General features: G+C 33.9%; 2 protein-coding genes and 1 long non-coding RNA gene across 5 annotated transcripts; all 3 read left to right on the top strand.

The window, feature by feature from the left end:
* Nucleotides 1-1,401: 1,401 nt before the first annotated feature.
* On the top strand, nt 1,402-3,713 carry LOC108213087 (uncharacterized). Of its 2 annotated transcripts, none has more exons than XR_001805166.2 (2): nt 1,402-2,756; nt 3,423-3,713. It is a non-coding gene; the product is annotated as an uncharacterized LOC108213087 (long non-coding RNA). The 2 variants fall into 2 exon arrangements; XR_010289785.1 differs by having other exon boundaries at nt 1,402-2,808.
* Nucleotides 3,714-6,599: 2,886 nt separating this feature from the next.
* On the top strand, nt 6,600-11,332 carry LOC108213832 (uncharacterized). 2 transcript variants are annotated; one of them, XM_064090737.1, is made up of 13 exons: nt 6,600-6,925; nt 7,007-7,057; nt 7,145-7,221; nt 8,150-8,296; nt 8,376-8,504; nt 8,775-8,892; nt 9,093-9,304; nt 9,644-9,715; nt 10,109-10,201; nt 10,393-10,455; nt 10,552-10,623; nt 10,869-10,931; nt 11,010-11,332. In XM_064090737.1, the coding sequence occupies exons 3-6, from the start codon at nt 7,155-7,157 to the stop codon at nt 8,777-8,779; spliced, it is 348 nt and encodes a 115-aa protein (XP_063946807.1). In that variant the 5' UTR covers nt 6,600-6,925; nt 7,007-7,057; nt 7,145-7,154; the 3' UTR covers nt 8,780-8,892; nt 9,093-9,304; nt 9,644-9,715; nt 10,109-10,201; nt 10,393-10,455; nt 10,552-10,623; nt 10,869-10,931; nt 11,010-11,332. The 2 variants fall into 2 exon arrangements, with proteins under 2 accessions (XP_063946807.1, XP_063946806.1); XM_064090736.1 differs by having other exon boundaries at nt 10,854-10,931.
* An 8,916-nt stretch (nt 11,333-20,248) lies between these two features.
* On the top strand, nt 20,249-27,213 carry LOC108211717 (myb-related protein 330). The gene is made up of 3 exons (XM_017383388.2): nt 20,249-20,639; nt 25,549-25,678; nt 26,073-27,213. Exons 1-3 carry the CDS (start codon nt 20,504-20,506, stop codon nt 26,884-26,886), a joined length of 1,080 nt encoding a protein of 359 aa, XP_017238877.1. The 5' UTR covers nt 20,249-20,503; the 3' UTR covers nt 26,887-27,213.
* Nucleotides 27,214-27,598: the final 385 nt, after the last annotated feature.

The raw sequence follows: 27,598 nt of genomic DNA, 5'->3' as shown, positions 1-27,598 counted from the left end.
AAAAATGAACCTAACATTAGTGAGTAAAATAAAAAAAATATAGTTGAGTGGTTAATTTCTAAAGAAACAATAAGTTTAGTGACAAATAAAATTAATATAATGCTAGTAATGAAATCCGAACCTAAGCTGGTGGCTAAAAAAAATCCAAACCTAACATTAGTGAGTAAAAGAAAACAAAATATAGTTGGGTGGCAAGTTTCTAAAAACACTATAAATTAAGTGGTAAAAAAATCTATTTTTCTTTTATAAAATTGTAAGTTCGTCCCGGCTATTAAATTTGTGAGAAAATAAGCTGTTGACTTGAGTTGCACGACTGTAGAAGAGTTGTTGAGTACCCCCATTCAATAATAAATGCGAGCAGACCAGAATCCAGATCGATCTCTCCCCCGACATGTCCATCCATCACATATGCAACTATATATGTCAATATTTACTCGTACAATTGTCGAAATGACATTGCTGCTTTCTACGCAAGAGGATTCCTCATCATATAGCCACAAGTTTGTGTATGTTTTCCTTTTCTTGCAAATTCAAGAAGCCTTTGATGATGGAAATCTTCACTAAACTTACATTTTCCTGAAAAAAGAATATCAATCATAAATAAAAACATATAATTGACACTGACTCGAACTTGAACTCGATAATTATGAGACTATTTGGGTTTGTTTAAAAGAAGTGATTTCTTGCTCTGAGTAAAGAAGTGGAGTAGAAGTGATAAATAAATCAATAATTATAAGTTGTTAAAGTGTTTGAAAAAAAAATAGAAATTATAAAGAGAAGCTAGTATTTTCAACTTCCAATTTTTTTTTCACGACTTCTTATAAGTACTTCTTACTTATTTACATAAACGGGTCAAGAAAAGTATAAGCAAGAAGCAGCTCCAGCTTCTCTCCCCCAAGACAGGGGCTATGTCTTGATCTATTTAAAATCGGAAGATAAACTTTGCAGCTTGCTTATGTTCCGAAGACCGAACTTGTTAAAACCCAAAACTATGTGCATGTTTACAATGTACAAATATTACAGAAAAATTGATTCAAATGTGGTATCACTGTACTGATTAGAATACGGAATAGTACAAAGTCTTCATTTTACAAGGGTCCATGAGGAAATATTGATGGGGTGAACAGTAAGTTGTTTCTCATATTTAATATGCATATCTTATCCTCCTCACCTTCAATTCAAAGCTAGATACATGAATGTCAACTAGTTGTTCATTGTTCACTATAGGACTACCGAATTTGTGTTTTATTTAGAATATCCCACCGCGGCACCGCCTATCAACTATACAAAACAAAAGATCTTATTGTTGAGCAAATCTTGTAAGATCTAAAACCCCATGAACACATTACGGAACATAACATTCCAAAACTAGATAGATCTCTTTTATCCTAACAATTCCCTTCCTACATTTGACAAGGTCCACACGTCCGATGTATAAAATATTTTGTGGAGCCGATTCAAGGGAGGACAAATTTACGGCGTTGTTTAGTTGGTGGCTTTCCTTTGTATTTTTTGTTCATTCCAAAACGATGTATGGTTTTTAGTTGAATATCTATATCAACATCAACATCAACATATTCTAAATTTGTGCTAGCATTGAGTTTCTTTCCGCCATTCCAAAAGACCGATCTTGCCCTTCCTTCTCTTTACTTACAGTTAGACTGCATGTGTATTTTAGACATTTTACTTATCCTTGGATCATCCATCTACAAACGGGTCGAACCCATGTCTATTTCAGTTCTTTTTAGTGCTTGGGTTGGATTATCCGTGACCATACGGGTTATAACAGTTTTAAGAAAGCACGTAACTTTCATCTGATTTTTCTCCAACTGCCACCTTTCACGCACAACACTATCATCTTCTCGTGAAATTCAAATTCCTTGATTAGTGGAGGCTTGATTTGATACCTTCCAATCGTAGCCTTGGTTGTAACACTTTATGGTGGCGTCCTTGCCGGATTCTTCATCAACATGTCCGGTTGGTTATTTGCCTTCCAGAGTTCACATTTATGTCATCTTCCTTCACGCACTGATGATCTCAACGTCCACTCCGTCCTTTGTCTCCTCCTTCCGGGAGTAATGGTTAGTCTACTGTATGCGATCTTCGTTATCTTCTAATAATGTTATTTGTTTGTTCTTTGTTGTCAGAGAAACGTCGGCCTGTCTATTCAAGCAACGGTGACGTGCAGATCAGAGGCACAGTTTCAGAAAACTCGAATCGCAACATTCGAACATCAGGTTTTACATTCAACCTTTCTTGGCTTCACATTCTATAATCTGTCTCATTGGAGAATCATGCAGGTTATGTTGTTCATTAATGAGTGTATACGTTAAAACTGTGATGCCAATTTATTGTGTTTTGGAAATCTGCACGGCGTGTATAACAGGATTGTCTGGCCTTAACACACTTTCTCTTTATAAAGCTCATTCTCCATATGCTCTCAGTTGCCTTCTGGTATAACTCTCTTGATAAAGCCTGGTCTTCGCAAAGCATTCAACAGCCTATTTAGTATATAAAGTATAGATATATTTTTTTTCTCATGTCATTGGTTTTTGTTATTTGTTTCAGATGGAATAGCAGAGGAGGTTGCGTGACGTTGATTTGTCTGTTATGACAATGAGGAATACTTCCAACCAAGCTCTCATGACGATGTATGTTATTCGTGGTTTTCAGGACTAACCAACCGTGTTTTTGCAGCTGTTACTCAACGAACACCCCTGGCCCGAATTATAGCGATACAGTCAAATAAGCAGAGCGTGAGTAACAATTCCTTTTTGCTTTGTTTAAGGTGTGGCATGCATACTTATGGTATGTTTCTTCCCTGTCTGGGCTGTGAGAATTTTGTTATGCCTATCTTTAAACCACCAAACATCTCTGTTGCAGTAGAGTATGGAATTGTAGAGATTATGTTTCATGCCTCTCTATATGATTTCAGTGCTTTCGGCTGACTTTGAAATTGACGAAGAATTAATTTGAGATTTATATAAAAACATCACTTAGATTAGTCTTGATTGGTTAGAATTTTCATAGAGACCTATTATTCGCTAACTTGATTATAATTTTAGTTACAGAGGGAAACATGGTCTAACATATAATCTTGATAGATCCTCTCTTTGGTGTCTTTTATGATAATTATTACGTGTCTACACAAGATGACATGATTGATATCTTGACACGCTTATTACTTGAATTTTTTCCACAAGTAGTTAGTCTTTGCCATGAGTCATGTGGTATGTTTAACCACTACGTGAAGCATGTACGCTGATAATAGTTCTATGTTTCTCCCCTGTCAGTGCAGTGAAATTTCTGTTATGATTATCTGTGCTCAACTAACAGGTCCACCATAGGCATTGTTACTGGTTCAAACTGAGATGTTCTTTTGCTAGGCTTATCACTGATAAATTTATATTTTCAAATTCAAGGTAGTTCTGTCAGGGCTGCCAAAAGTGGTGCAGTGTGTCCCTGATCCAAGTTTGCTGAAATGAACAAGCCGAAGTGACTTGCTCAGCCCCAGAAACCAATGCCACTGGGATGCTCTCTGAACTAAAATTGGTAGCACACCACTGTATATTGCAACAGTCTTGGTCATACAAATGATCAGATTCTGCATAAAGAGGTTGTGGCTATCTCTGATATGCAATTTTCTATTGTTATGAATTACTGAGTGTTTATTTCTTCAGTTCAAATGCAGGCTTCGGCTACAATTATAAGAATTTTCAGTTGCTTGCAATATTCATTTTAAATTAATCTGTCTTTTATTTGAAAGTTTCTAGCCATAGGCATGAAATTACTTAATTTACAGAAGGTGCTAATATATATCATGTAGCTAGATATCCAATTTACAAATGTCTAAATTATTTTGACATATCAAGTTTTTTTAACATTTGTTTTATATTTTAAGATGCTATTAAATTTTGAATTTTTTAAAATATTATTGTATAGAAAATAATTATCTATGTGCGTAGTAGTATGGACAAAATTGCATTAACTGAAAAGTTATAAAAAGAATTATGCAATGTTGTTTTGGATCACATTGTATTCCGAACTTTTAAAAATTAAAGATTGCCTTCTTTACACACAACTTAAGGTCACTAAAAGAAATTGATATCTCATTATTTGAAAAAATTCTTTTTTCAACTCTAAATTTTTTATAGTTTTTTCTTTAGAAGAAATTAAAAAAAAACATTAAATTTTAATTAGAAATTAGAAATTAAAATAACTATTTTAGCAAGAAATTAGAAATTAAAATAACTATTTTAACAGATTGCCGATTATTAAATAATACTTTTTTCGATCTCATTTTCTGTGTGCGTAGTAGCACGGACAAAATTGCTTCAAATTGCATTAACCGAAAAGTTACAAAAAAAATTATACAATGTTGTTTTGGATCCCATTTTATTCCGAACTTTTGAAAATTAAAGATCGTCTTTTTTACACATAATTGAAGGTCCCTAAAAAGAAATATAATTTCTCATTATTTAAAAAAAATCAACTCTAAAATTTATAATTTATAGTTTTTCCTTCAGAAGAAATTAGAAAAAAAAACTAATTTTTAATTTGAAATTATAAATTAAAATAATTATTAAATTGTTATTTTAAAAAATTGCCGATTATTAAATAATACTTTTTTGGATCTCATTTTGCTTCGAACTTTCAAAAATAAAAGGTCGCCTTTTTTACACAAAATTTAATGTGACTAAAAACAATAAATTTTCACTATTAAAAGGAATTTTTGGTTCAAACTATACTTTATATTTTTTTTTTGTTTTTTCCGCAATAAAAGAGAATAAATTGAACTATAGTACCTTCTTTAGCCACCTTAAATTATGTGTAAAAGATCAAAATTATAATTATACGAAGACGGAAAGAATAATAGATTATTATGAATAAGTTTTTCACTTAGTAAATACGTTATTTTAAATACAGATCCAAATTGGTGTATAAAACATAATATGAAACTATAAATAAGACATAAAGTTTATTATTTTCTTCACAATATCGTCCAAAATAATACATTCCTCTATAAAAAAAATATTTTACTAATAGTTAAGAGATACTATTATTTTTAAAATATTTCAAATAAAAAAAAAACTCAACAACTTGGGACAGGCCAGCTTGACCATTTGAACATAGACCAACTTTTGGGCTAATTAGGAGGACATTTGGAATAAATAACTAGGTACATCATTCCCTTGATGAGTGGGATGTAGACGATTTAAACCGACTTTTAATATGACAAAGGTTATGCTCCATCCCAAAATTACGAGGATTCATTGTCTATCATTATAAATGTTTAAATCGATATTTAATATATATAAACTCCCAAAATTCGAAGACAAAACTTATACTCAATCTCGAAATTACAAGGATTCACCGTCTATCACTAAAACTGAAATCGCCACATCATACAATAAGAAAAAAATAATTACTTTTACATTTTTAATTACCAAAATATATTGTTATACATATAAAATATTTATTATAATTACACATAGTGATGTTTTGTTGAGGATTCTTATTGACTTCAATTTTAATCATCTTAGAATATGTGGTAAATTATTTAAGTACATCCAAGTATTTGAAGCACGTGACGGCTGAAGTGTGTTCTTTTTTTCTGCAATTTCGATCAATTTTTTAGTGTCTAAATAAGTTAATTATGCTTCAACATTGTTAATTTTGGTTAAAATTATTATTTTCATTATGCACGTGTTTGGTGGTCTTTAACTCAGGTTTGAGTTATTGATCAATGAAGAAAATGTTAAGGTGAATAACGGGCTGTTTTTTTACTGTTGATGTCATGTCTCTGCTATTAGTGTGTCAGGTACTTCCAACACAACATCTTCTATTGATAATATAAGCATTTTATTATGCAAAATACTCCATATAAGACATAATATGATTTCCTGGGATAAAAACTTTACTTGCAGAGCTCTGTCATCAAGTTTTCAGAGGAGAATGACACACCATCAACCTCAAAATCTTCTTCCAAAAAAATGAAATTGGTTGGCTTATTCTTGATGCCTAATATTCCCTCATTCATTACACGCATGTGTTTATTTAAAACTTAACTGATTACATCCACTCTATAAAAAATGCAGGAACCGTGAGTTCCACTGCTGCTAATAAAAGGTGGTTTTATTTGTTGCGTTTCACGATTTGCATGAGGAGCTCTCCCTTGGAAGCATTTCAGTTATTATTATTATTATTATTCTTTACTCAATGGATATTATTAAATTTATTGGTGTTTGTCTAAGAATTTCTATTATTGTTAAGAAGTTCCATTTGACTAGAGTATTCAGGTTTTAAAGTTTTCGAAACGAGAAGTCTTTTGATTCAATAGTTTTATGAGATATCATTTTTCCAATGAATTCCTAAAAAGATTTAGATGTCGATCTAATAACAAACTATGGTATATATGTTTCGTAAAATTGTGGAATCATGGAGTTAGAAAAAAGGACGTAACAATATGTAGTGAACATGTGATTATTGGATGTGTACATATAAGTAACAATTATAAAAATACAAAAGCAACATACATTACCGTGTGCGAAGCACGGGCAAAATATACTAGTAATCCTAATTTGTGAATACAAACAGGATTGCAAAAGACATTATTTACCCTTCCTTATTTTTCTTCTAACAAACAAGCCAGGGACATAACTGTCTTTTGCTTAAATTTCCGGGCTGACCCTTTTTCCCCGGATTAGATCCATACCCAGTTTTATATGTTTTCTGTGTTGTTTGATGTATAACCCATACTTATATGGGTCGTACCCGCAGAGACTTCCTAATTCCTCGGCAAAAGGCGCCATGATTTTAGCGTCCGTTCAGTTATTTCTCCATGTCTCCCACTTCTTCTTCTTCAATTCAAATTTTAAATCCTCAGAATCATCTCAGCATAACTCTAAATTAATGGACCCTAAAGGTAACTCCTTACAGATAGTCCTCTCTGTGCTGGATGTTTCGTAATTTTTTCGTCGTAAGCTTTTGCTTTAATGATAAACAGGTCATAAGCGTGTTCATTTGGATCCTCTATCTCCTTCTTCAGCACGTACAGGTGAGTTTGAATAACTGTTCTCTTCCTATCGGTTTTTGTTTTTGTTTCGTTTCGACCCAAGAAGTGTGTCTTTGCTCATTTTATCAGGACAGAAGATATGTCTGGTTCTTATTCGGGTGAAAACAATGATCCGAACACCATCCAGATTTCCACTGGACGCACTGGTATGTTCTGGTTGTATTTTGGTTTATTGTTTGCTTTATTGACACTTTCGATTTAGTAGAACAGAAGAGGCATTCCCTTAAAGAGGCCAAAAGTAATGCTTTGAGTAACGTACTGAATACTGGGTCTGTGGATATTGTATTTCTGAGTATTGGTATTGCCATCAAACACGGACTAACAATGAAAATTGTTGCTTGCTTTGTCTTTGATTTGGACATGATCATTTAATTTTGTAAAATATGTTTTGAGATTTTCAATTTCCAGCTCAAGTACTGTCACCCGAGAAGGGAACTATCTTTGTTTTGATATATATATTTTTCCTTTCTTTTAGTGCAATCAAGAATTTATAAACTCTAAAAATCTGTGTAAAATCCAATGTGGTTAATACAAGTACGGAAATTGCACAAACTGACCATAAGCCTCTCCCTGCATATATGGCGTATAATCTACCAATCCACAGGGTGGCGGCTTCACGGTTCTATATCTTCAATACCTTTAAATGCATAAATAGAGCAAGTTTTATCACTTTCACAACGGATAGTTTCACTTGGCCATTGTGTTGCACGAAACGAAACGATTGCCACCCCTACAAATTACCTTATTTGTTTTGAACATGACCCTATTAACGTTATAGAGATGAATAATTTTTTATTATATTATTTAAAACACTAGGTGTCATCGTTTGACCATAATCAGTTTGTTTAAACATACTGATTATGGTGTAGGGTCTTTGATTGTAGGTTCCAATTTTACACAAGATATTTCTCCTCCTTAAACATGTCGAAGTTATAGATAAAATGTACCTCCTCAGCCACCATGTATTGCTCTGATTCTTGATTCTTGATGGTTAAAACCTCCAGATTACAAGTGTCTCCCAAGTCCATTTCATAATTGGAATAAAGCAGTCTCACCTTTTTTTTTTCTGTCCAGGCAAATCCGGTCTTGGCGGAAATCCGAGATATATCACAACATCACAAAGACATCTACATAACAAAGATCTCTCTTCTAATAATCAAAAAAGTGGTCAGGGTTATCTCACGCCATTGCAAAGACGGCTTCAGGGTGTTTATTTCTTAAGTAGGTATCCCAGTATCCTTACTTCAAATTCTTATATGATAACTGTACACGATTGAAATGTGTAAATTTGTATTCCCAGGACTGAGCCAAAATGTTTCAACGTCCAAACTTATTAACAGGAAACAGACAGTGTTTAACGATGGCAGGAAATTCCAACTACCTGCAGCTTCAAAAGTACTAAATCCTGTGAGTGCTCCACCCTCAGGCGGTTAGTCACTACATCACCAAGTTGTTACTAAAATACTACGTTAATATTTTAATTGTGCGATATCTATAATATTTAATCTATCCATATAATCGTAATTCCTGAATACAAAGACTTTCAAAAATGACCAAATATATCCTTTTTATTTTAAACATTTGAACTACTGGCAAGCATGTTTTAATAACTCCTTCTGCTCTCTTGATTTTACCTTTTCAATTAATGTATGTTACTTTTCTGGGAATTGCACACTTACATATATTCTACTGTATACAGACTGATATAGTGGATTATACAAGCGAAAAGGACCTCCAAATGATGCTTGGCACTCAGACATACTTCAATGGATACCGCCATCAAGATCTCATAAGGGGGATAGTTACACTGCAATCATGTAATCCATGTTAAACAATTCATAGAACTATATAATATTGCTGCTATAGCGTGGCTCTTGATGAAGTCTATGGCTTTAATCTATTAAAACTTAATAAACCTTTACTCCCCCAATAAAAAACGTTCAGGCTTTTACAGTGACAAATAACTGGATAGTGATAAAATTCTAAGGAATCTAATTTGGATTTATTTGTCTTGCAGATGTTCGAGCTGAAAATGCTAGAAATATTGCGAACAGAACATACAGACATCTCAATTCTCAGTATCACGAGGCTGGTTAACTCGAAACATCTTAAGCTGCAAAGGAGAGTTCTTAAGACGGAGGCAACAGTACAAAATAAAAACGATGAAAACTATGGCTTGCGGAAGAAGATTGCAAAATTTGAGAAACAGTGACAACAACATTTGTACAAGTTAGTTGCACCAACTGATATTCTTGCTTCTTTTTCCCCATTAGTTCTAACAAAGTATGTACATGCTTCTTCTACATGAGTAATCATCTGGGATCTTTTCAACAAGAGTAAAATTTTATTTCTTGAGCCGATAAGTAATGGGTTTAGATTCTCGGGTTTATGATCTAGATGTTACCCAGGTAGACATTTAACTATTGATTTATTTAAGTCTTTTGAAATGAAAAGTTACATGTAGTGTCAGTGCTCTACCTTTGTGCATATATTTGGAATTTGATTTTACTCCGTTATTTATTTTCCGCCGCTCATACTGATTGGAATTTATGTTTGGAATTTATGAAGGAAACACGAAGCCCAGGTTACCACCAAAAAGAAACAATGAAAATTCTCAGCCTAATAGTGGAACCTCTTTCGGTACTACTCATGATTTTTGCTCTCCTTTGCAAAGGAGGTTGCGTGAAGTTGATAACTTTTTCTCCATTTTATGATATTTTGTTCTTTGCTTATTTCTATTTGTATTTACTACCGAGTGGAGTTTAAGCAGTAGCATATCTTGCTCTCTGGATGTATAACAAATGACTATCCATCTGCTTCTGTAAACAAAATTGGCTTCTTCATTGCTGAAACTCAAACAATTTTAAGAAAACGATGAGAAGTCGAGATCCCAGAGAATGCACATATATACTGCGTTCTTGAAAAAAATTGCTCCTAAACAATTCTAAGCTATTAGAAAAGTATGTGCAGAGATTTTTTTACAGAAGCAGATACATGTAGTGTGTTCACATTAATATATACTTGGTCTGTCAGGTGTTAGACGTCAAAGTCCACTTACAACCATGTTACAGCAGGGAGCGGTGGCCATAATAAAAAAAGAATCAGCCACTGATTGCTAAAATTAAGGTTCGAAGTTGACTCTAAGTTTTAACACGTTGATATAGTTTAACTTTAGCAGATGTTTTTTTATTTTTGATGATACATGTGTAATAATCTCTCCTTTTTTTTACCTCTCCTTTCTTCGCTGCTGAAAATCTTTGCCAAAATTGTGTATATGTTGCAAATCTCGACGATATGTCCTGTTTTGATGGTTACAGGTTGCAGAGATAGCCATCAATGCAGTGACAATACTTCTCAACATTCTATTGGAAACTCACTTGGTATGAAGTACTATTTGGTTTCTGCTTTCCGATTGTCCCACCTAACTGTCCATTCTTCCACGTTAATGGTTGTTTGTCAAATTAACATGAATACAGGAAGCATTCTTACATATCAAACCAATCAGAGCAGAATCCGTAGAGTCGAATCTTCCATTGGACACTCAAGTGGTAAGTCTTCTGACTCTTCTCGCTATTATGTGTTTGTTTTTAATTTTTTAAAAGTATGTTCTGTGTTTGCAGACATGTAATCCTTTGAGGTTCTTGATCATATGTATTATTTAATTATATACAGTCAACATGTTAATGAAATTTTCGAGAAACAGGCAATGTTTGCAGTGTGTTTTTAGTCATTATTTCATGATAAAAGTCACATCCCACGCCTGACTCATCATGTTTAGGATGTGGAAGTGCAGTTACAGATGAAGGTTCATTGCTGCCTCAAACACAAAGGAAGATTCAGGGTGCTGCACTATCAGGTTATTCTACAATACTTTTTTTAACATGAGTCATGATTATTTAAGACAGAGTTACCAAATGCAACTATATTCCGGCAGGGAATACCTATAAGAGGCCTTTGGGCAGGATTTTGAAACAACGAGCAAATACACTTAATAAGCCGTCTTTACCTATCTCACCAATGCCCTATCCCAGACAGCATCAGTATCCCTAACTGGAATAGCAAAAAAACTCTTCTGCAGAACATGTGCATGGAATAGCTGGTGCAACTCACTCCTCTGGAGAACAGGTGTATAGAATAGCGGGGTGTAGCTCTTGATCAAGTTGTAAAAGGTCATGAGTAAAAGGCCATGACAAAACAAATATCTGGATGTACCAAATTATATTTATATTGTTTATTAATGATACAGAAACTGTTAAGTTTTACACATCCATCAGGCTAATTCCAGGAGCCTAACCATGTCTTTCAGAGAAGGGTTATAAATTAATTTTTTTAATATATTTTTTTAAAGAGAAATACTCAATACAATTTTAATTTATTCAATTATCTTTATTAAATATAATTTGTTGATAAAAATAATTATAATTGTACTTTTATCATTAATTTAATAATTTTTTAAATTATGTATTTTCAAGAATAATTTATTATATAACATATAACTTTAATTTCCTACTTTTTATATTACAACTTTATATATTAGAGTATATTTTGTACTAAACATTGATGTTTTCTTTTATATTAGAATAGTTATATAATTCTAAATATATTTTATTATATACATATGAAATTTCACAAGGTTGTAATAACATTTATTTATAATTTATTGGTTTAAATTTTTTATGATTTGTCGTTCAGTTTTACAAAATTATAATGTAATTAATGTACAAGTGAATGCTATACACAAGAGATATTGTAGGCTTACTTATACATACTCTTTTATAACGATTTTTTTTTTTCAAAATTAACATAGAGAGTAAATCGAGGCCGAGAAATTATTATAATATAATATAATATATTTTTATTAAAAAGAGTATAAATTATATTTTAATATTTATCTTATTATATAATAACATATTAAAGATATTCTTATCATCAAAACTAAAATATTTTGAAAGTGATGGATATTAATATCTTTATATTAGAAGAAGATAATCCTTCAAACTAATTTAATCTAAAATTAAAGTATTATAATTATAAATCAATATTATGAATTATGAAAATAATTGTGAATTTATTTCAAATTCTATCCTGAAAAATATGAAACAAATTCTAATAAATCATGACAAGAAGTGCAAAAATATGGTTATGCAAGAGTGAATCGAAAATAGATAGATGGCTTTTAATATTATTTTTTCTCATACAAAATTTTAATTTTGACTACTTCATTCATCAATTGAATATTTTATTAACAAAATTTTTTCATACTTCATCAAGACTATTCAAGTTGTTATTGTTAAATTTGATATTTTTCATAAAGCATAATTTATTTATTCAGCTAAATACAGTGAAAACTCTATAAATTAATATTATTGGGACCGGAGGAATTTATTAATTTAGAGAGTTATTAATTTATCGATAAATTAATAATTATTAATTTAAAGAGTTTTTAACCGATTATATTGTACATACCAAACAAAAAAAACAAATTAGTGTATAGCTCTTAGAATTACATTGCAGCGAATCATGAGTCTCAACATAATTAGTAACTACTGTGTTCATTTGTATTGAAAATTAACGATGGCTTTTGAAGTACTATACACTAAATGTAAACAAGAGGAATAAATGTGTTCAATGTACAGTATTCTTAAGCAACTTTCTGTGAATTATTAATTTATGATTTTTTTGGGACCGAAAATTATAAAGGGATCTCCCGAAAAATAATTATCTTATTATTTTATCGAGTTTTTCAATTTTTTACACTAGCCCAAGTCGGGACCGGACAAATTTATTATTTTAAAGAATTTATTAATTTATAGAGTATTAATTTAAAGAGTTTCTACTATACATCATAGAAAACACACTTAGATGATAAGGAGCTATTTTTTTCACAATGATAAAATATACATGAATTAGAAAAAATCAATCCCCGTATGCGTAGCACGGGAAATATTATAAAAATTTACTGTGTTGGTGGTACAATAGCTATGAAAGTTGTGAAACATAGGTGGAGAACAAGATGGTAAGTTTTTTTGGAACAACCGCAAACATTAAATTCCCGTCGTAGAGAAGAGGCCTGAGCATGAAAAGTCACTACATTCTCTATCATGTAATTGTCATAGACTTAAAAAAAAAAAAAAAATATTTACTTTTTGTTGTTTGATTTAGGTATTTTTGGCGAGAATTACACGGAAGCATACAATTTTATCGTGATGGACCGAGGAGTGAAGAGAATGCTTGGTATAATAACCACAAAAATGATTTTCGACAAACTTAAGCGGATTAGTTTTGTTAAATGCCAATCAGTTTTGTATTTGGTTTTCCATCCCGTATATGGAGCTAACTTTGCCTTTTAAAATCAATCCCAAAATCAAATAACCAATGTTTTTTCTCCGGAGATTAAAGCTATAACAGAAAAAGAACCGAAGCTTAAGAATCTGATTAACGAAGATAATGTAGATTTAGAGGACGATCTAATAACACAAATATGATATGTATGTTTTGTAAAATTGTGAAATCATAGAATTAGAAAAAAGGACACGTAACAATATGCAGTGAAAATATGATTATTGGATGTGTACAGATAAGTCATCAATTATAAAAATATGAAAACAATAAACATTACCCGTGTGCGAAGCACGGGCAAAATATACTAGTTTTTTCTATAAAACCCGTATCTCAATAATTAAAGATGACAATCGAGTCGGACAAAATTCAAATTTTATCTAAATCTTAATTCAAAAAATACATGAAAACGAAAACCTGAACTCGATTTAACGGATTTTGGATTGGATTGGAATATATCCGAAATACAACTTTTTTTGTTAGATCGAATATGGATATCCAAAACTCGAAATCTGAAATCTAAAATTCAAAACACGAACTCAAAATTTAAATCAGAGATTTGAACTTATTAATACTTGAATATAACCCCATAGCCAATTTCGAACTAAACGATTTGTCATCATTCTAACTTCTAGGCTCTATCCGTTCTCAAACCGTTATCCTCCGCATGATCCCGATTAGTTTCTGTCCAAATTAGGATAGTTTCATGTAGCCCTGTCTAGATTTATATTAGGGAAATAAAAATTAAACTGATTATGTAGTTTTCATCACAATCGCTGCATCCTCCTACTCATTTGTTTATATTTAAATGGACGTGGAGTTTAAAAGAAAATTGTATAATATAATTAAAATGATAGGAACTTGATAAAAATAACAGACAATATTAATTTTATATCAGAAAAATAATTTCTAACTATTACAACACGGATAAATATATATATATATATCATTTATACTATTTGGGCCATGTGAATATAGTACAAATCGGACCCATATCCATTTGTCCACAATAGAGAGAAAGGAATTTAAAGCTGAAAAGGCTGAAAATGACCCAAGTGGTACCCAGCAGGGCCCACCTCGAACTTCGAGCCCTGTCCCGCTGGAGATCTCGTTCCTACATTGCCAAAATATAGGGAGGCTTTAGTAGCGATCGGTGGCCAAGAGAAATAGGGTGACAAGATCCGTCAAGTCGTCAACGGCTAGATTTAGAAACGAAAATGAAGGATGTCACGCGATAAATAATTGAACACGTACATATTCAAGATCTGGGATTTTATTTACAGTTGTTTGTGGCTGATGAATAATGTGGCTGTGCCCAACGGGTCAATAAGCTAAGATTGAAATTTGTTGTGTCGTCTTGTATAGCATGCTCTCATGCAATATACTCCTACCTTAGTACCTTGTACTAGCAGGCTAGCAGCTAGTCAGCTAGCTAAATAATGTTTCTCTCGTTTTCGGTTCTGACTAACGTTAATTGGGAATGTTCGAATTCGCAATATTCACTTTAATGTTTCTTGTAAATATAGTTTTATTATTTATTTTTAATATTTTTTAATAATTATTTACCTAAAATATATTTTTTTTAAAAATTAGTTATAAATTATACTTTATATAAATATTAAATTGAGTGTTGAGCAATAAAAATGTATAAGAATAAATGAGACGAAATTAATATATGTGAAAATATAATATTAATTGGAAATGGTGTCTTTTAACCTGTAATTATTATATAATTATTATGATATTACAATCAAATATAATTCCATACTATCCAAATTATCTCCAATGCAATCCAAAATGACTTCAATTTTTTAGAAAAAATTTCCGCTTCTTGATTTCGTCTCAGTCCCGAATTTAATACCCATCCTCGGACCCGTCCTGATTGTCAAACAAGATTTTTTTTTCTCCCCGACTCCTGTCACAAATGGGTTAAAAGACGTTTTGGTCACTCAACTGATCGGAAACTTGCAATTGGGTCATCCAACTCAAAAAACTGTCAGTCACGTCATTATATTCGTAAAAAATTTCATTCAGATCACTCGTCGTTACACTCCGTTAAATATTTGACGGAAAGCTGACTAAGCGTCGTGACTTGGCTTAAATAAATCCACTGTGGCATGTACAGTCAGCTGAAGTGGCATTTTGGTCACTCAACTGACTTCAAACTTGCAATCGAGTCATCAAACTTAAAAAACTTTCATTTAGGTCATTTATCATAATATCCGTTAAAAATTGAAAAAAGAAAGAATTAAAATATATTATAAACTGTTAATAGATTTATAAGTACGAAGTTTTTCCAAAATGGCCATAAGATATATAAAACGATACGAGATAAACAAAGATTAAGTTTTTGTGGGTGAAACTATTGATTTTATGCGTGTGTATTTGTTTCATTTGTTAAGAAGTTTCAAAAAAATTTTTTTTTTAAAAAGGTGCTACTTGATAGCTTTTAATTCTTTCTTTTTTCAATTTTTAACGGGTATTATGATGAGTGACCTAAATGAAAGTTTTTTGAGTTTGATGACCCGATTGCAAGTTTGAAGTCAGTTGAGTGACCAAAATGCCATTTCAGCTGACTGTACATGCCACAATGGATTTATTTAAGCCAAGTTACGACGCTTAGTCAGCTTTCCGTCAAATATTTAACGGAATGTAACGGCCAGTGACCCGAATGAAAATTTTTAAGAGTATAATGATGTGACTGACAGCTTTTTGAGTTGGATGACGCAATTGCAAGTTTACAGTCAGTTGAGTGACCAAAACGCCATTTAACCCGTCACAAATAGGGAACAAGGATGCTAGCAAAAATTTTATAATATGACATATATTGATATTTAATTTGCAAAATAACTGAATTAAGGTACTATTAGATCTTATTGAAATCAAGTTAAAGATCCTGCAAGAGAAAAAAAGAGAGAAAATTGAATTTAGAATTTAATTTAAAATACAACATTTTCAAATACGTCAACGAAGCTGTTTTTCTGGAAGTTTGTGGAATCGGACCCAATTACCCATACCCTTCTATTTTACCAAACAATCTATCATATTGTACAGTTAAGGACAATAAGGTTCATATTTTACATGGCCCAACACTTGAAAAGTCTCAAAATCCTCGTAAGTACCCAATTAGGTATAAAGCCCAAAAACGGGAACTTTTATTTATATCAACTCAAATTGTTCTTTTTATTAACCATGCATAAAACCCAAAATTAGAGGGTGTTTTGAAATATATGTTTTTCAATTTTTTTTGCAAAAAATATATTTGTTAAGAAAATTCAAAATAAGATATTTTAAATTTTATTACAAAAATGCGATTTTGCATCAAATATAATTGTATACAATCACAACTAGTCTCGTGCACAATCCAAACTAACTTCAACATTTTTGGGAAAGAATTACATTGCATTATATTTGGTTCAAATCGTATACATAAAACAAATATATCTAATTAACTTTAGTTACAAATTATACTTCAACAAACATTTGAAAAGCAACAAAATCAAAAAAAAAAAAAGTTCCTTTTTTTTTTTTTTTTTTTTGTAATTTCTCAAAAACCAACCCCGTTCAAGACAATTTACTAGTCGACCTGAAATTTGAGTTCCAAATGACAACAATCTCTGTGTCCAAGACAAAGTGAGAAGATGCCTAAAGCTGGTACCAAATCCGAAACCAAACAGCCAAATAAAATTTTTCGACAACAAATAATTAATTAAATAAATATCCAGCTTCCCATGCATTTAGCTGTTTCCTTTAAATGTTGTGTACGCATAGAATAATGAGCCTCGATATTTGCATAAAATCACATTTTTGTGTTGGATCACATACAGAAGACTCTTTGACTCACTGCGCGAGGTCTACGTGATATATCACTCTTAATCATGATGGTAATGATTTTATAATGATGATGGTAATTTATTTATAACCCATAGTGCCTGTGTAATATATGTACAGGCAGACTAGCTCACATGCACTGAACAAGATAAAATAGCTAATAATGTCGGTTGAGGTTGGGCACAAAAAACACATCCAAAGTGAGTTTCATGCTTGTGGAAGTTAAATTAGCGTTAAAAAGATGATACAAGTTCAAGTTGGAGTTGTGAGTATGGGGATTAAAGATATATACATACACCCACAGACACTACTGGCAGCAGAACACCTTCATCAGCTCTCTCCATACGTCCAGAAGCTTAGTCGCTTAGAAGAAACCGTTTAAAATGATGAATGTGATACTGAAAGAAACCTTGTTCGCGGCTTTGCGTTGCAAAGTAACACTGGTGAAAGATTGTTATATATGCAGCACAATAGATTAATACTAGATAAATTAAAATAATAAATTATTTAAATTTGTTTATCTTAATATTGGTTTACCGATGGTACCTACTCCCTCCGTCCCGGTCATTTCTATACAGTTTCCTCTTTGGGACGTCCCATCATTTCTATACATTCCTAAAATAGCAACTTTTAATAATGTAAAACACTATTACACCAACTACTTTCTTCCACTATCTTCATTTTATAATAATATAAACACTATTACACCCACTACTTTCCCCCACTATCACACATCTATATTTAAATACAAATGGATCCCACCACTTTACTCATTTTTTATCTAACTTTACTCATTTTTTACACTTTTTCTTGGTCTCCGTGTCCACACCAAACGTATACTATCTATTGGGACGGAGGGAGTATACTTTTTTTAGTTCGATGTCACATTTTTTTCTATATTTGATAATCCTACATGCTGCAATCTTGTATTTGGTTTAATACTTTTATGTTAATTAAGATGTGAATATATTTGATTTTATATTGAAAAAAAAATATATTCAAAACTTTTATTAAATATACATGAAACCACTATTCCGCAAAACTCTTAGATATATTTGTTTTATGTATACGATTTGAACCAAATAAAAATACCAAACATCCACAAATCCTCAAATCAGCAGTATAAAAAACAAAAATTAATTCGGTGAGAGTGTCGTCTAACAATTAATCAAATAATCGGTAGATTAATTAAAAGGATTGACCAGGCATTAACGGATATATTAAAATAATATGATCATAATTAATTAATTAAATTTATAAAATTAATTTTAAAATATATATTATGATTAAATTTCTAAAATTCGATTTGACCGAATATGTTATAGTGATTAATTAGATCCGATAATCGATTTTCAGAGTTATGTCCAAAACAATCGGATGACATTCAAAAAGGTTGGGCACATAGCTAGCAGCATCACGTGTTCCATACTTTTGTTCGGTCTTCACACATTTAACATGACAAAAGAAACAATATACAGATTAAATCAATAATTCCCCAGTTTTATTAATATTTTGTCTCCCACCAGAATAATATATTAAGTATACTGGCCACAGATCTGTGTATGCGCTTAACAAAATTAACAACACTAAATTATGGGAAAAGCATTATTGAACAACGCTAAAGGAACGTAATACCCGAAAGAAAGGTCAAAAATTCCCGCACGGTTAGTTCGAAAAGAAAGAATATCCAGGCTTTATATTTTCGGTGACTTGCAGAAACTTTTTCCTCATTTACTGTTGCATGTTGAAGACACTGTCACTAGCTATTCTATCGTACATAAGAGAGACGCCGTTCGACCGCTGTACATATATATGACTCCAACCGAGTTAAACAAAGTCAAGTTACCCGCAGATATAATTCCTATATATACAGGGGCCGTTTGGCCAAACTTAAAAAAAGTGATTCCATGCTTAAAGTAAAGAAGTGGAGTAGAAGTGAGAAAATAAGTTAATAAAGTGTTTGTAAAAGAAGCTGTGAGAGAGAAGATAGCATTTCCAGCTTCTTAAAAGTGTTTCTACTTCTTTACACAAACGGGTCAAGAAAAGCAGAAGCAAAATACTTCCGGTTCCCAAACAGCCCATAATTTTAGTTCAACCAATCTTTATTATCAATTATAATTTTACATTTAAGTTACGTCCCTCTTCATATCACACTAATTCATATACTTACACTTCGCACTCTGATTCACAAATAATTATCATATTTTTTACTCGATCAATCTTAATTTTAAAATATAATTAAGAATTTTGCGAGTTACATCAAAATCAATATCTAACTATCGTAATATTCATGCATTTATAATCGACTCACAAGTAAAATATATGTACATTTACTTTTATCATATGTCTCATTATATCATTCGTGCCAAATTTATAAGATATTGGCTTGAAATTTTCATTTAATATTCAAATAATTAAAATATTTTATATTTTAAAAGAATATGTCGACAAGCCAGATTTGAATCTGAACTGATCCCAAACTAAACGAGTCTAGCTCAATTTGAACATGCAAAAAACTCGACTCATGTTTGTTTACAAATCGAACAAAATTACATATTCAAGACCGGCTTCTTTTAATTAGTAAACAGACAGAAACGAGCTCACTTAAACGAAACAAGCTCAAATTTTGATCATGAGCGATTATGTCCATTTGCATCATCAATCGAGATTTGAATCTTGTCAAGGAGAAGGATCGTGTTTGACAACCATTTCATTTGATCCTTACTTTCTTAAAAAAAATAATTTTTAGTTATTTTTTGAATATAAATATTAAAGAGATGTTTCATATTCGTTATTTAACAAAAACATTAAGAGATTATATAATGAAAAAATAATGGTTTCATGTATTATTTTTAGAGATAAACCCTTAATCTGAAAAATAATTAAGGAAAAAATTTAAAATTTTATCTATTATTTTAGCAGATGCCCATTTTTTATTAATAATGATGATTGTGCATTTGTACTTAACAATTGTTAGTGTACTAGAAAAACCTAATAGAAAATGAGGGAAGGATATATAATGATTGAGATAAGGGGAGATTGTGGCGTTTGACCTTGTTTTATGTTTGCTGCAGAAGAAGAGGAATAGTGTATTATACTTGTCCACTACTCACTGCTGCGATCCAGTACAGCCCCAGCTCTCGAAAACATACAAACACCACCTTCCATATATATAACATCACAAGAGCTCAACTCGTGTGTTAAAGTTATATCATATACCAAAAAGAAAAAGTAGTCCTCCGTAGATCTAGAGAGAAGATGGGAAGAGCACCTTGTTGTGACAAGGCTAATGTGAAGAGAGGGCCATGGTCATCTGAAGAAGATGCCAAGCTTAAAGACTACATAGAGAAGCATGGAACTGGAGGCAATTGGATTGCTTTACCACAAAAAGCTGGTATTGTTAATAATTGATTTAACACCCCAAATATAATGATGGTTTTAGTTAATTTCTTGGCTATTTGATTTTATAGAATCTACTCACGATTTACACACACAGCTGATATAAGAAATGGAAATAAGCAAAGAAAACTTCTTATTAATTCAAGCAGCAGACGTGAAAATATATAGTGCAGTACAAGCTAGAGAAATTAAACTCCTAACACAACTCTACTATCAGTTCCCAACTTCTATCTCAATTCTAATATCTTTATCTATTTCCTACTACTAAGCTACTGTCTCTATCACTAGAATATAGCTCCAACAGCTACAATTTTATTTAAAATATCATGTTTAGATTAAATAAAACCAACACATTCCCTCCTAATCTAAACATGTTATCTGCTGCTATACGCTCAGACTTTTATTCAGCAAGATTTTCAACCCCAATCAACGCCTTCATCTCTTCAAACTTAACTCTTCCCAGTGCCTTAGTTAAAATGTCTGCCCTCTGCTCCTGCGTGCCCACATATTTAATCACTAGTTCTCCTCGCTCGATGCACTCACGAATGAAGTGAAAACGAACATCTATGTGCTTACTCCTTCCGTGCAGCACAGGGTTCTTCATCAGCTCAATCGCAGATTTATTATCAATACACAACACCACTGCTCCTACTTGTTGCCCAGAAATCTCTCCCAGCAGCCCACGAAGCCAAATACTCTGACAGGCTGCTGTAGTTGCAGCCATGTACTCCGCTTCGCATGAAGAAAGTGCAATGACCCTCTGTTTTTGTGAAGCCCATGAGATCAAGCTCCCATTCAAGTAAAAACACATGCCGCCCGTACTGCGCCGATCAACCACGTCACCTGCTAGATCACTGTCTGTGTAACCGGTTATAACTTTCTTGGTTCCATTCCTTGCATATGCCAACCCGTGGTTCACAGTACCCTTTACATACCTCAGAATTTGCTTTACTGCTTGTTGATGTTTGACAGTGGGTCTCTCCATGAATCTACTAACAACCCCAACTGCAAATGTTATATCCGGTCGCGTGTGAGTTAAATATCTCAGGCTGCCAACAACACTCCTGTACTCAGTCGAATTCACTGGTTGTCCGTCTTCATCTTTATCTAACTGTAATTTCTGATCCATTGGACTCCTGGTTAAGTTACACTTCCACATTCCCGCATTTTCTAAGATTTTTTTAGCATAAGCAGACTGTTTCAGTGTTGTGCATGCTTTTCCTTGATGAACTTCGATTCCAAGATAATATGACAGTAGACCCAGATTATTCATTTCAAACTGCTCGTTCATTTTCTTCTTAAATAACTCGATCTCCTCTTGATCCGATCCTGCAACCAAAAGGTCGTCTACATACACACCTATGATCACAACATTCCCATTCTGGCACTTTGTATAAACAGCCTGCTCATGTTGGCACTTCCTAAATCCCAAGTCTCTCAAGCATTTGTCCAACCTTGCGTTCCAGGCCCTCGGTGCTTGACGTAACCCGTAAAGTGCCTTCAATAACCTATACACCTTTCGTTCCTCTCCCTTTTTCTCGAATCCCTCTGGTTGCATAACATACACTTCTTCAAGTAGTTCTCCATTTAGAAATGCTGATTTTACGTCCAAGTGGTGCACCTCCCAACCTTCTTTTGCAGATAATGCCAGCAACAAACGTATTGTTTCAAGTCGAGCCACAGGTGCAAACACTTCGTTGTAGTCAATTCCCTTTCGCTGCACATAACCCTTCGCGACAAGTCGAGCCTTGTGCTTCACCACGTTGCCTTCCGAATCCTTCTTCAATTTAAATACCCACTTTAGTCCTATAGGTTTGTGCCCAGGTGGAAGATCCATAAGCACCCAGGTGTTATTCTTTTCGATAGTTTCCATCTCCATGTTCATGGCGTCCTTCCATTCCTTCTTCATGCTAGCTTCTTGATAGTTCATTGGTTCCTCGACCTTTAACAACATAAGTTCATCCAACATTTCTATGACTTCAGTCTCACTATACAACTCGTCTAATCCCCTGTATTTCCGAGGTTTACTCGCAGGTGTTGCAGCAGACCTCTCTACAGACATGTCAGCGCCTCTGTTTTCTATCATACGCACAGGGGTTGAGCAAGTTTCCCCAGTCTCAGTACTACTGTCTTTCTCAGAATTATCTTCAATCATTGTGATCAATCCAGGAATGTTCACGTCTTGTTCATTCTTCTCCCACGACCAATGTTCTTTCTCTCGAAATACCACATCTCGACTCACTTGTAGTTTCTTTGTAACCGGATCATATAGTCTGCAGCCCTTCGTTCCCGGTTCTCGCCCAAGGTACACAACTCTTCTTCCTCTATCGTCCAGCTTACTTACATGCACAGATGGGACCTTCATGATAGCTATACAGCCAAACAACCTGATGTGTTTCAGGTTTGGTTTCCTGCCTCCCCAAGCTTCATATGGGGTTGTTCCATTCAAAGCTCTTGTTGGCAAACGGTTTAGCACGTATACGGAATGCCTTACTGCCTCCCCCCACATATACGATGGCAACTTTGATTCTCTCAAGAAACTTCTGGTCATCGCTGCTACTGTTCTATTCCTCCTCTCGACCACCCCGTTTTGCTGCGGAGTATACGGAGCAGTGTATTGTCTCTCGATACCCATTTCTTCACAATAGGATGTGAATTCTTTTGAACAAAACTCACCCCCCCGATCCGTTCTCAACATCTTTATGCTTTTCCCTGTACCTTTTTCGACCACTGCCTTATATTTTTTGAACATACCAAATGCATCACTTTTCTCTTTTAGCAAGTATACCCACATTTTCCTGCTATAATCATCCACGAATAATAAAAAATAACGATTACCTCCGGGAGTCTCAGGCATGATAGGGCCACATATGTCTGCATACACAAGTTCAAGGGGGGTCGTTGTCTCAAAACTCGTATGAGATGGGAAAGAGGTCCTAGCCAGCTTTGTCATCAAACATCCTTCGCATTTTTCTTTCGGTTGGACCATTCTTGGAATTCCGTGTGCCATTCCTTCCCTTGACATGAGTTCCAGAGCTTGAAAATTTACATGTCCAAGTCTTGTGTGCCACATCCACGTATCTTCCTCATTTTTTGAAAAGAAACACATTTGACTGCTCTCCTCGAGACTTATCTTATAAAGACGGTTCTCAGTTCTTTTCACCTTCATCAATAATCGACCTTGCTCCTCATACACCCACAGATAGTCCCCTTCCAATATAACTTTATTACCCGCTTCTGAGAGTTGACCCAAAGATATGATATTGTTACATAAAGTAGGAATGTAGTATACCTCATTTAGCATTTTCTCCTCCCCATTCTTGCACTTAAATGCCACCACTCCCTTGCCTTTGATATTCACCGTGGATCCATCACCGAACTTGACTTTTCCAGTTACACTCTCATCCAACTCCTTAAACTTTCCCCGTTGTCCAGTCATGTGATTGCTCGCACCATTGTCCAAATACCAGATTAATGAGTCTCTGTGTCCCTCGGCCTTGTCTGTTAATTTTGGAGCCACCATCTCTTCATTCAGTAACATCATGTTCTTTCTTTCAACCTTGTCAACCTCAGCAATCAGCAATGCTGGTTCGTCTCCCTGAATTTGAGAGAGATTCACTTCTTTTTGGACCTCTCTTCCCCGTCGAGGCTTGCGACATTCGTATGCAAAATGTCCAAGTCCTTGACAATTAAAACATCTCAGTTTGCTTCTATCGCGTCCTCCTCGATTTGCTTCTCTTCCCCGGTTCTCGTTAATGTTACGAGTTCCTTCGCTGTTTTTCTTCATCCACTCTTCACGAGTTAACAACAGATGTCCCTCACTGCTGTCTCTTTTCCTCCACTCCTCCTCTGTCAGCAAGAGGTGCCCCTGGTTTGTTTCGCTTGACCCACGCATGCGTTCCTCGTGAGCCTTCAAAGAACCAACGACCTCTTCTACAGACATCTCCTCCAACTTTCCAAACTGCTCAATAGCGGACGCAATTTGGAGAAATTTCGAGGGAACTGCCCTGAGAAGCTTCTTCACTACATAACTTTCTTCCATTTTTTCCCCTAGTGCTCTGATATTTGAAACCAGACCATGCAGCTTCAGGTAAAAATCGTCCAGCTGATCACTATCTTTCATACTCAAGTTTTCAAATTCACCTTTCAAAGTCTGGGCCTTCGCCTTCTTCACCTTATCAGCTCCCAGACTCATTGTTTTCACAGCATTCCAAGCTTCCTTCGATGTCTTCTTGTCAGCGAGTGCCAGGAGCAGATCCTCCGGAATTCCCTGGTAAATCACAGCCAATGCGCGCTTGTCCATCTTGTCATCAACTACTGTTTTCGGGTCCTTGGGTTCAATGGCGTCCCACACGCCGTGTGCCTGCATGAACACCATCATCTTCTGAGCCCACGCAGCATAATTGGTTTTGGTCAGCATTGGGTAGCTCAGCCCGATCCCATTCTCTTTTGACTTGTTTGCTTCCATGGGTGCACTGATTGAAAACTCAAGCTCTGATACCACGTATAGAATCTACTCACGATTTACACACACAGCTGATATAAGAAATGGAAATAAGCAAAGAAAACTTCTTATTAATTCAAGCAGCAGACGTGAAAATATATAGTGCAGTACAAGCTAGAGAAATTAAACTCCTAACACAACTCTACTATCAGTTCCCAACTTCTATCTCAATTCTAATATCTTTATCTATTTCCTACTACTAAGCTACTGTCTCTATCACTAGAATATAGCTCCAACAGCTACAATTTTATTTAAAATATCATGTTTAGATTAAATAAAACCAACAGATTTTTCTTTGTGTGCTGTGATAATGAATCTTCAAGTACTTGCTTCTCTTTCTGCTGTTAACTTACACATATATTTATGAAGTATTTATATATGATCTCTCGGAAATGATCAGGTCTTAGAAGATGCGGGAAAAGCTGCAGATTAAGATGGCTGAATTATCTTAGACCTAACATAAGGCATGGTGAATTCTCAGATGCTGAAGATAAAATTATCTGCACCCTTTTTGCTAACATCGGCAGTAGGTATTTCTCTATGTCAGCCCTTCGATCGCATCATTCTATTTTTCTTTTTAATTTTTATAAATCCACTTCTAGTGATCTGGTTTATATATTAATCCATCTGATCCGTAGGTTAATTAATATATGTTATATATATGTAAAAATATAGTCCAGCTAGTTCTAAATTGCAAAGTAAATAAATCTGCAGGTACTAATAGACGATTGAACAGAATATTTATCAAGGTTGTGTTTCTGTTAACTTATGCATGGTCCTATTTTGAGGAATTAGGTTTATTGATAGACTTGCATATTCTGCAATCAGTCTCAAACCTAAATAAGAAAATATATTAAGTCGAATTGAAGGCAGGCATATTGTGAGCCTATAAATTAAAGAACAAAAATATTGTAAATGCTGCAGGTGGTCAATTATAGCCGCTCAATTACCAGGGAGGACTGACAATGATATCAAAAACTACTGGAACACTAAGCTCAAGAAGAAGGTCTTTATGGGATCAACTTCATCATTCATGCTTCCTCCTCACAAGATAAAGCCCTCTGATCACCATCAACATTTTCAATATTCCTATACCTCTTATGCGCCCTCGTCTGTTTCATTTCTTCAATCCCCGTCGTCTCTCCCAAACCCCTCCTCGTCATCACCACCAATCAAATGCAGGCCGACTACTACAAGTAAAGGTTATGATTCCGCTGATACCCCAGCTGCTGCAGCTGGGCCTTTCACAGGGAACTATAGTTATGAAAACATCTCAAGTATCAGCTTCCCACCAAATGTTCATGTTCAGAATACCGAAACCCTAAGCACTGGACCTCCGGATCCAGCCATGCAAAATTTGTGTCACGGGGGAGGAGTCATGTACGAATCTCCCATTATTATGTTTGGAGCTAATAATCAAGCGGCTGCTAATGGCAGCTCTTCTGATGGAGGCAACTCGAGCAACAAAGACCAGGTAGATCATTTTGGCCAGCTGCTGATGTACCCTAATAGAGGCGGACACAGTCTTATTGATGGGATTAATGTCGTCGCAGGAGGAAAACAAGTATTGTTCAGTGGTGATGATGAAACTGCTCCTCTAGACTATAATAGTTTAGAGGAGATTAAGCAGCTGATCAGCGCTACAAGTAACTCTAACCTTAATATCTTTGGTAATATTAATGAAAGTAATAAGATGATGCCTTACAATCAGGAGGAAAAAGTCGGATCGTACTACTGATGTTGATTTCACTAGTTGGTACAAATCAAATCAATCATCAGCAGATCTGAGGGATGATCAGTACCACGTACTTGGAGCACTGTGCATGATTTTAGCCTGTGTGTTGTTTCATCTTCTTGTTGTTTTCCTTGTGATCATAGCAGTTTCTTTTTCTTTCTTTTTTCTTTGTTGGACAGAAACTAGGACTTAAAAAATTTTCATTCTCGGGCTGTACACACTTGTACTCTTATTCTCTCCATTCATCTAAACTTCGGTGAGCAAAATGTTATGAACAGAATTTTAGGGTTTTTAACTTCAAAAAATATATTCAAGTTAAAATGGTTTTAATTATCTGCAATTATTGAAATGTGTTGGTTATTGAACTCCTGGATTTCTTAGTTTTATATATAAACATATTCCCTCTTTTCTCAGTTCTCACCACCCAGAGAATCTGTATATAAATGCATAGACTAATTAATGTGCGCGTCTGTGCTCGCGCACAAATGATTTGTTTGGTTTTAATAAAAGAAAACAGCGAAGCGAATCCCACAACTGAAGATTGATCTTGTATTATATGTGTAAGCCAGAATTACAAACCTTACCTTGTTGTAGATTAATTCTTTGTTATCCAGGTCTTCTTGATTTAGCATGGTGGTCAAAATTTTATCTAAACTAATCAATTAATTAGTCCTTTTACTGATGTTAATTCTGTTCATAGTTCTTATAGTTGATG

Source organism: Daucus carota, chromosome 3 (assembly GCF_001625215.2).
Source record: "Daucus carota subsp. sativus chromosome 3, DH1 v3.0, whole genome shotgun sequence".
Taxonomy (NCBI): domain Eukaryota; kingdom Viridiplantae; phylum Streptophyta; class Magnoliopsida; order Apiales; family Apiaceae; genus Daucus; species Daucus carota.
The sequence above is the reverse complement of the archived record's forward strand: the minus strand, read 5'-3'. Positions and strand labels throughout refer to the sequence as shown.

Coding starts and splice junctions, on each gene's coding strand:
- LOC108211717 (XM_017383388.2), top strand. CDS start 20,504: ATGGGAAGAGCACCTTGTTGTGACAAGGCTAATGTGAAGAGAGGGCCA. Junction 20,640..25,548: donor TGCTTTACCACAAAAAGCTG/GTATTGTTAATA, acceptor GGAAATGATCAG/GTCTTAGAAGATGCGGGAAA. Junction 25,679..26,072: donor TTTGCTAACATCGGCAGTAG/GTATTTCTCTAT, acceptor TAAATGCTGCAG/GTGGTCAATTATAGCCGCTC.
- LOC108213832 (XM_064090736.1), top strand. CDS start 6,745: ATGTATAACCCATACTTATATGGGTCGTACCCGCAGAGACTTCCTAAT. Junction 7,058..7,144: donor TCCTTCTTCAGCACGTACAG/GTGAGTTTGAAT, acceptor TCATTTTATCAG/GACAGAAGATATGTCTGGTT. Junction 7,222..8,149: donor GATTTCCACTGGACGCACTG/GTATGTTCTGGT, acceptor TTTTCTGTCCAG/GCAAATCCGGTCTTGGCGGA.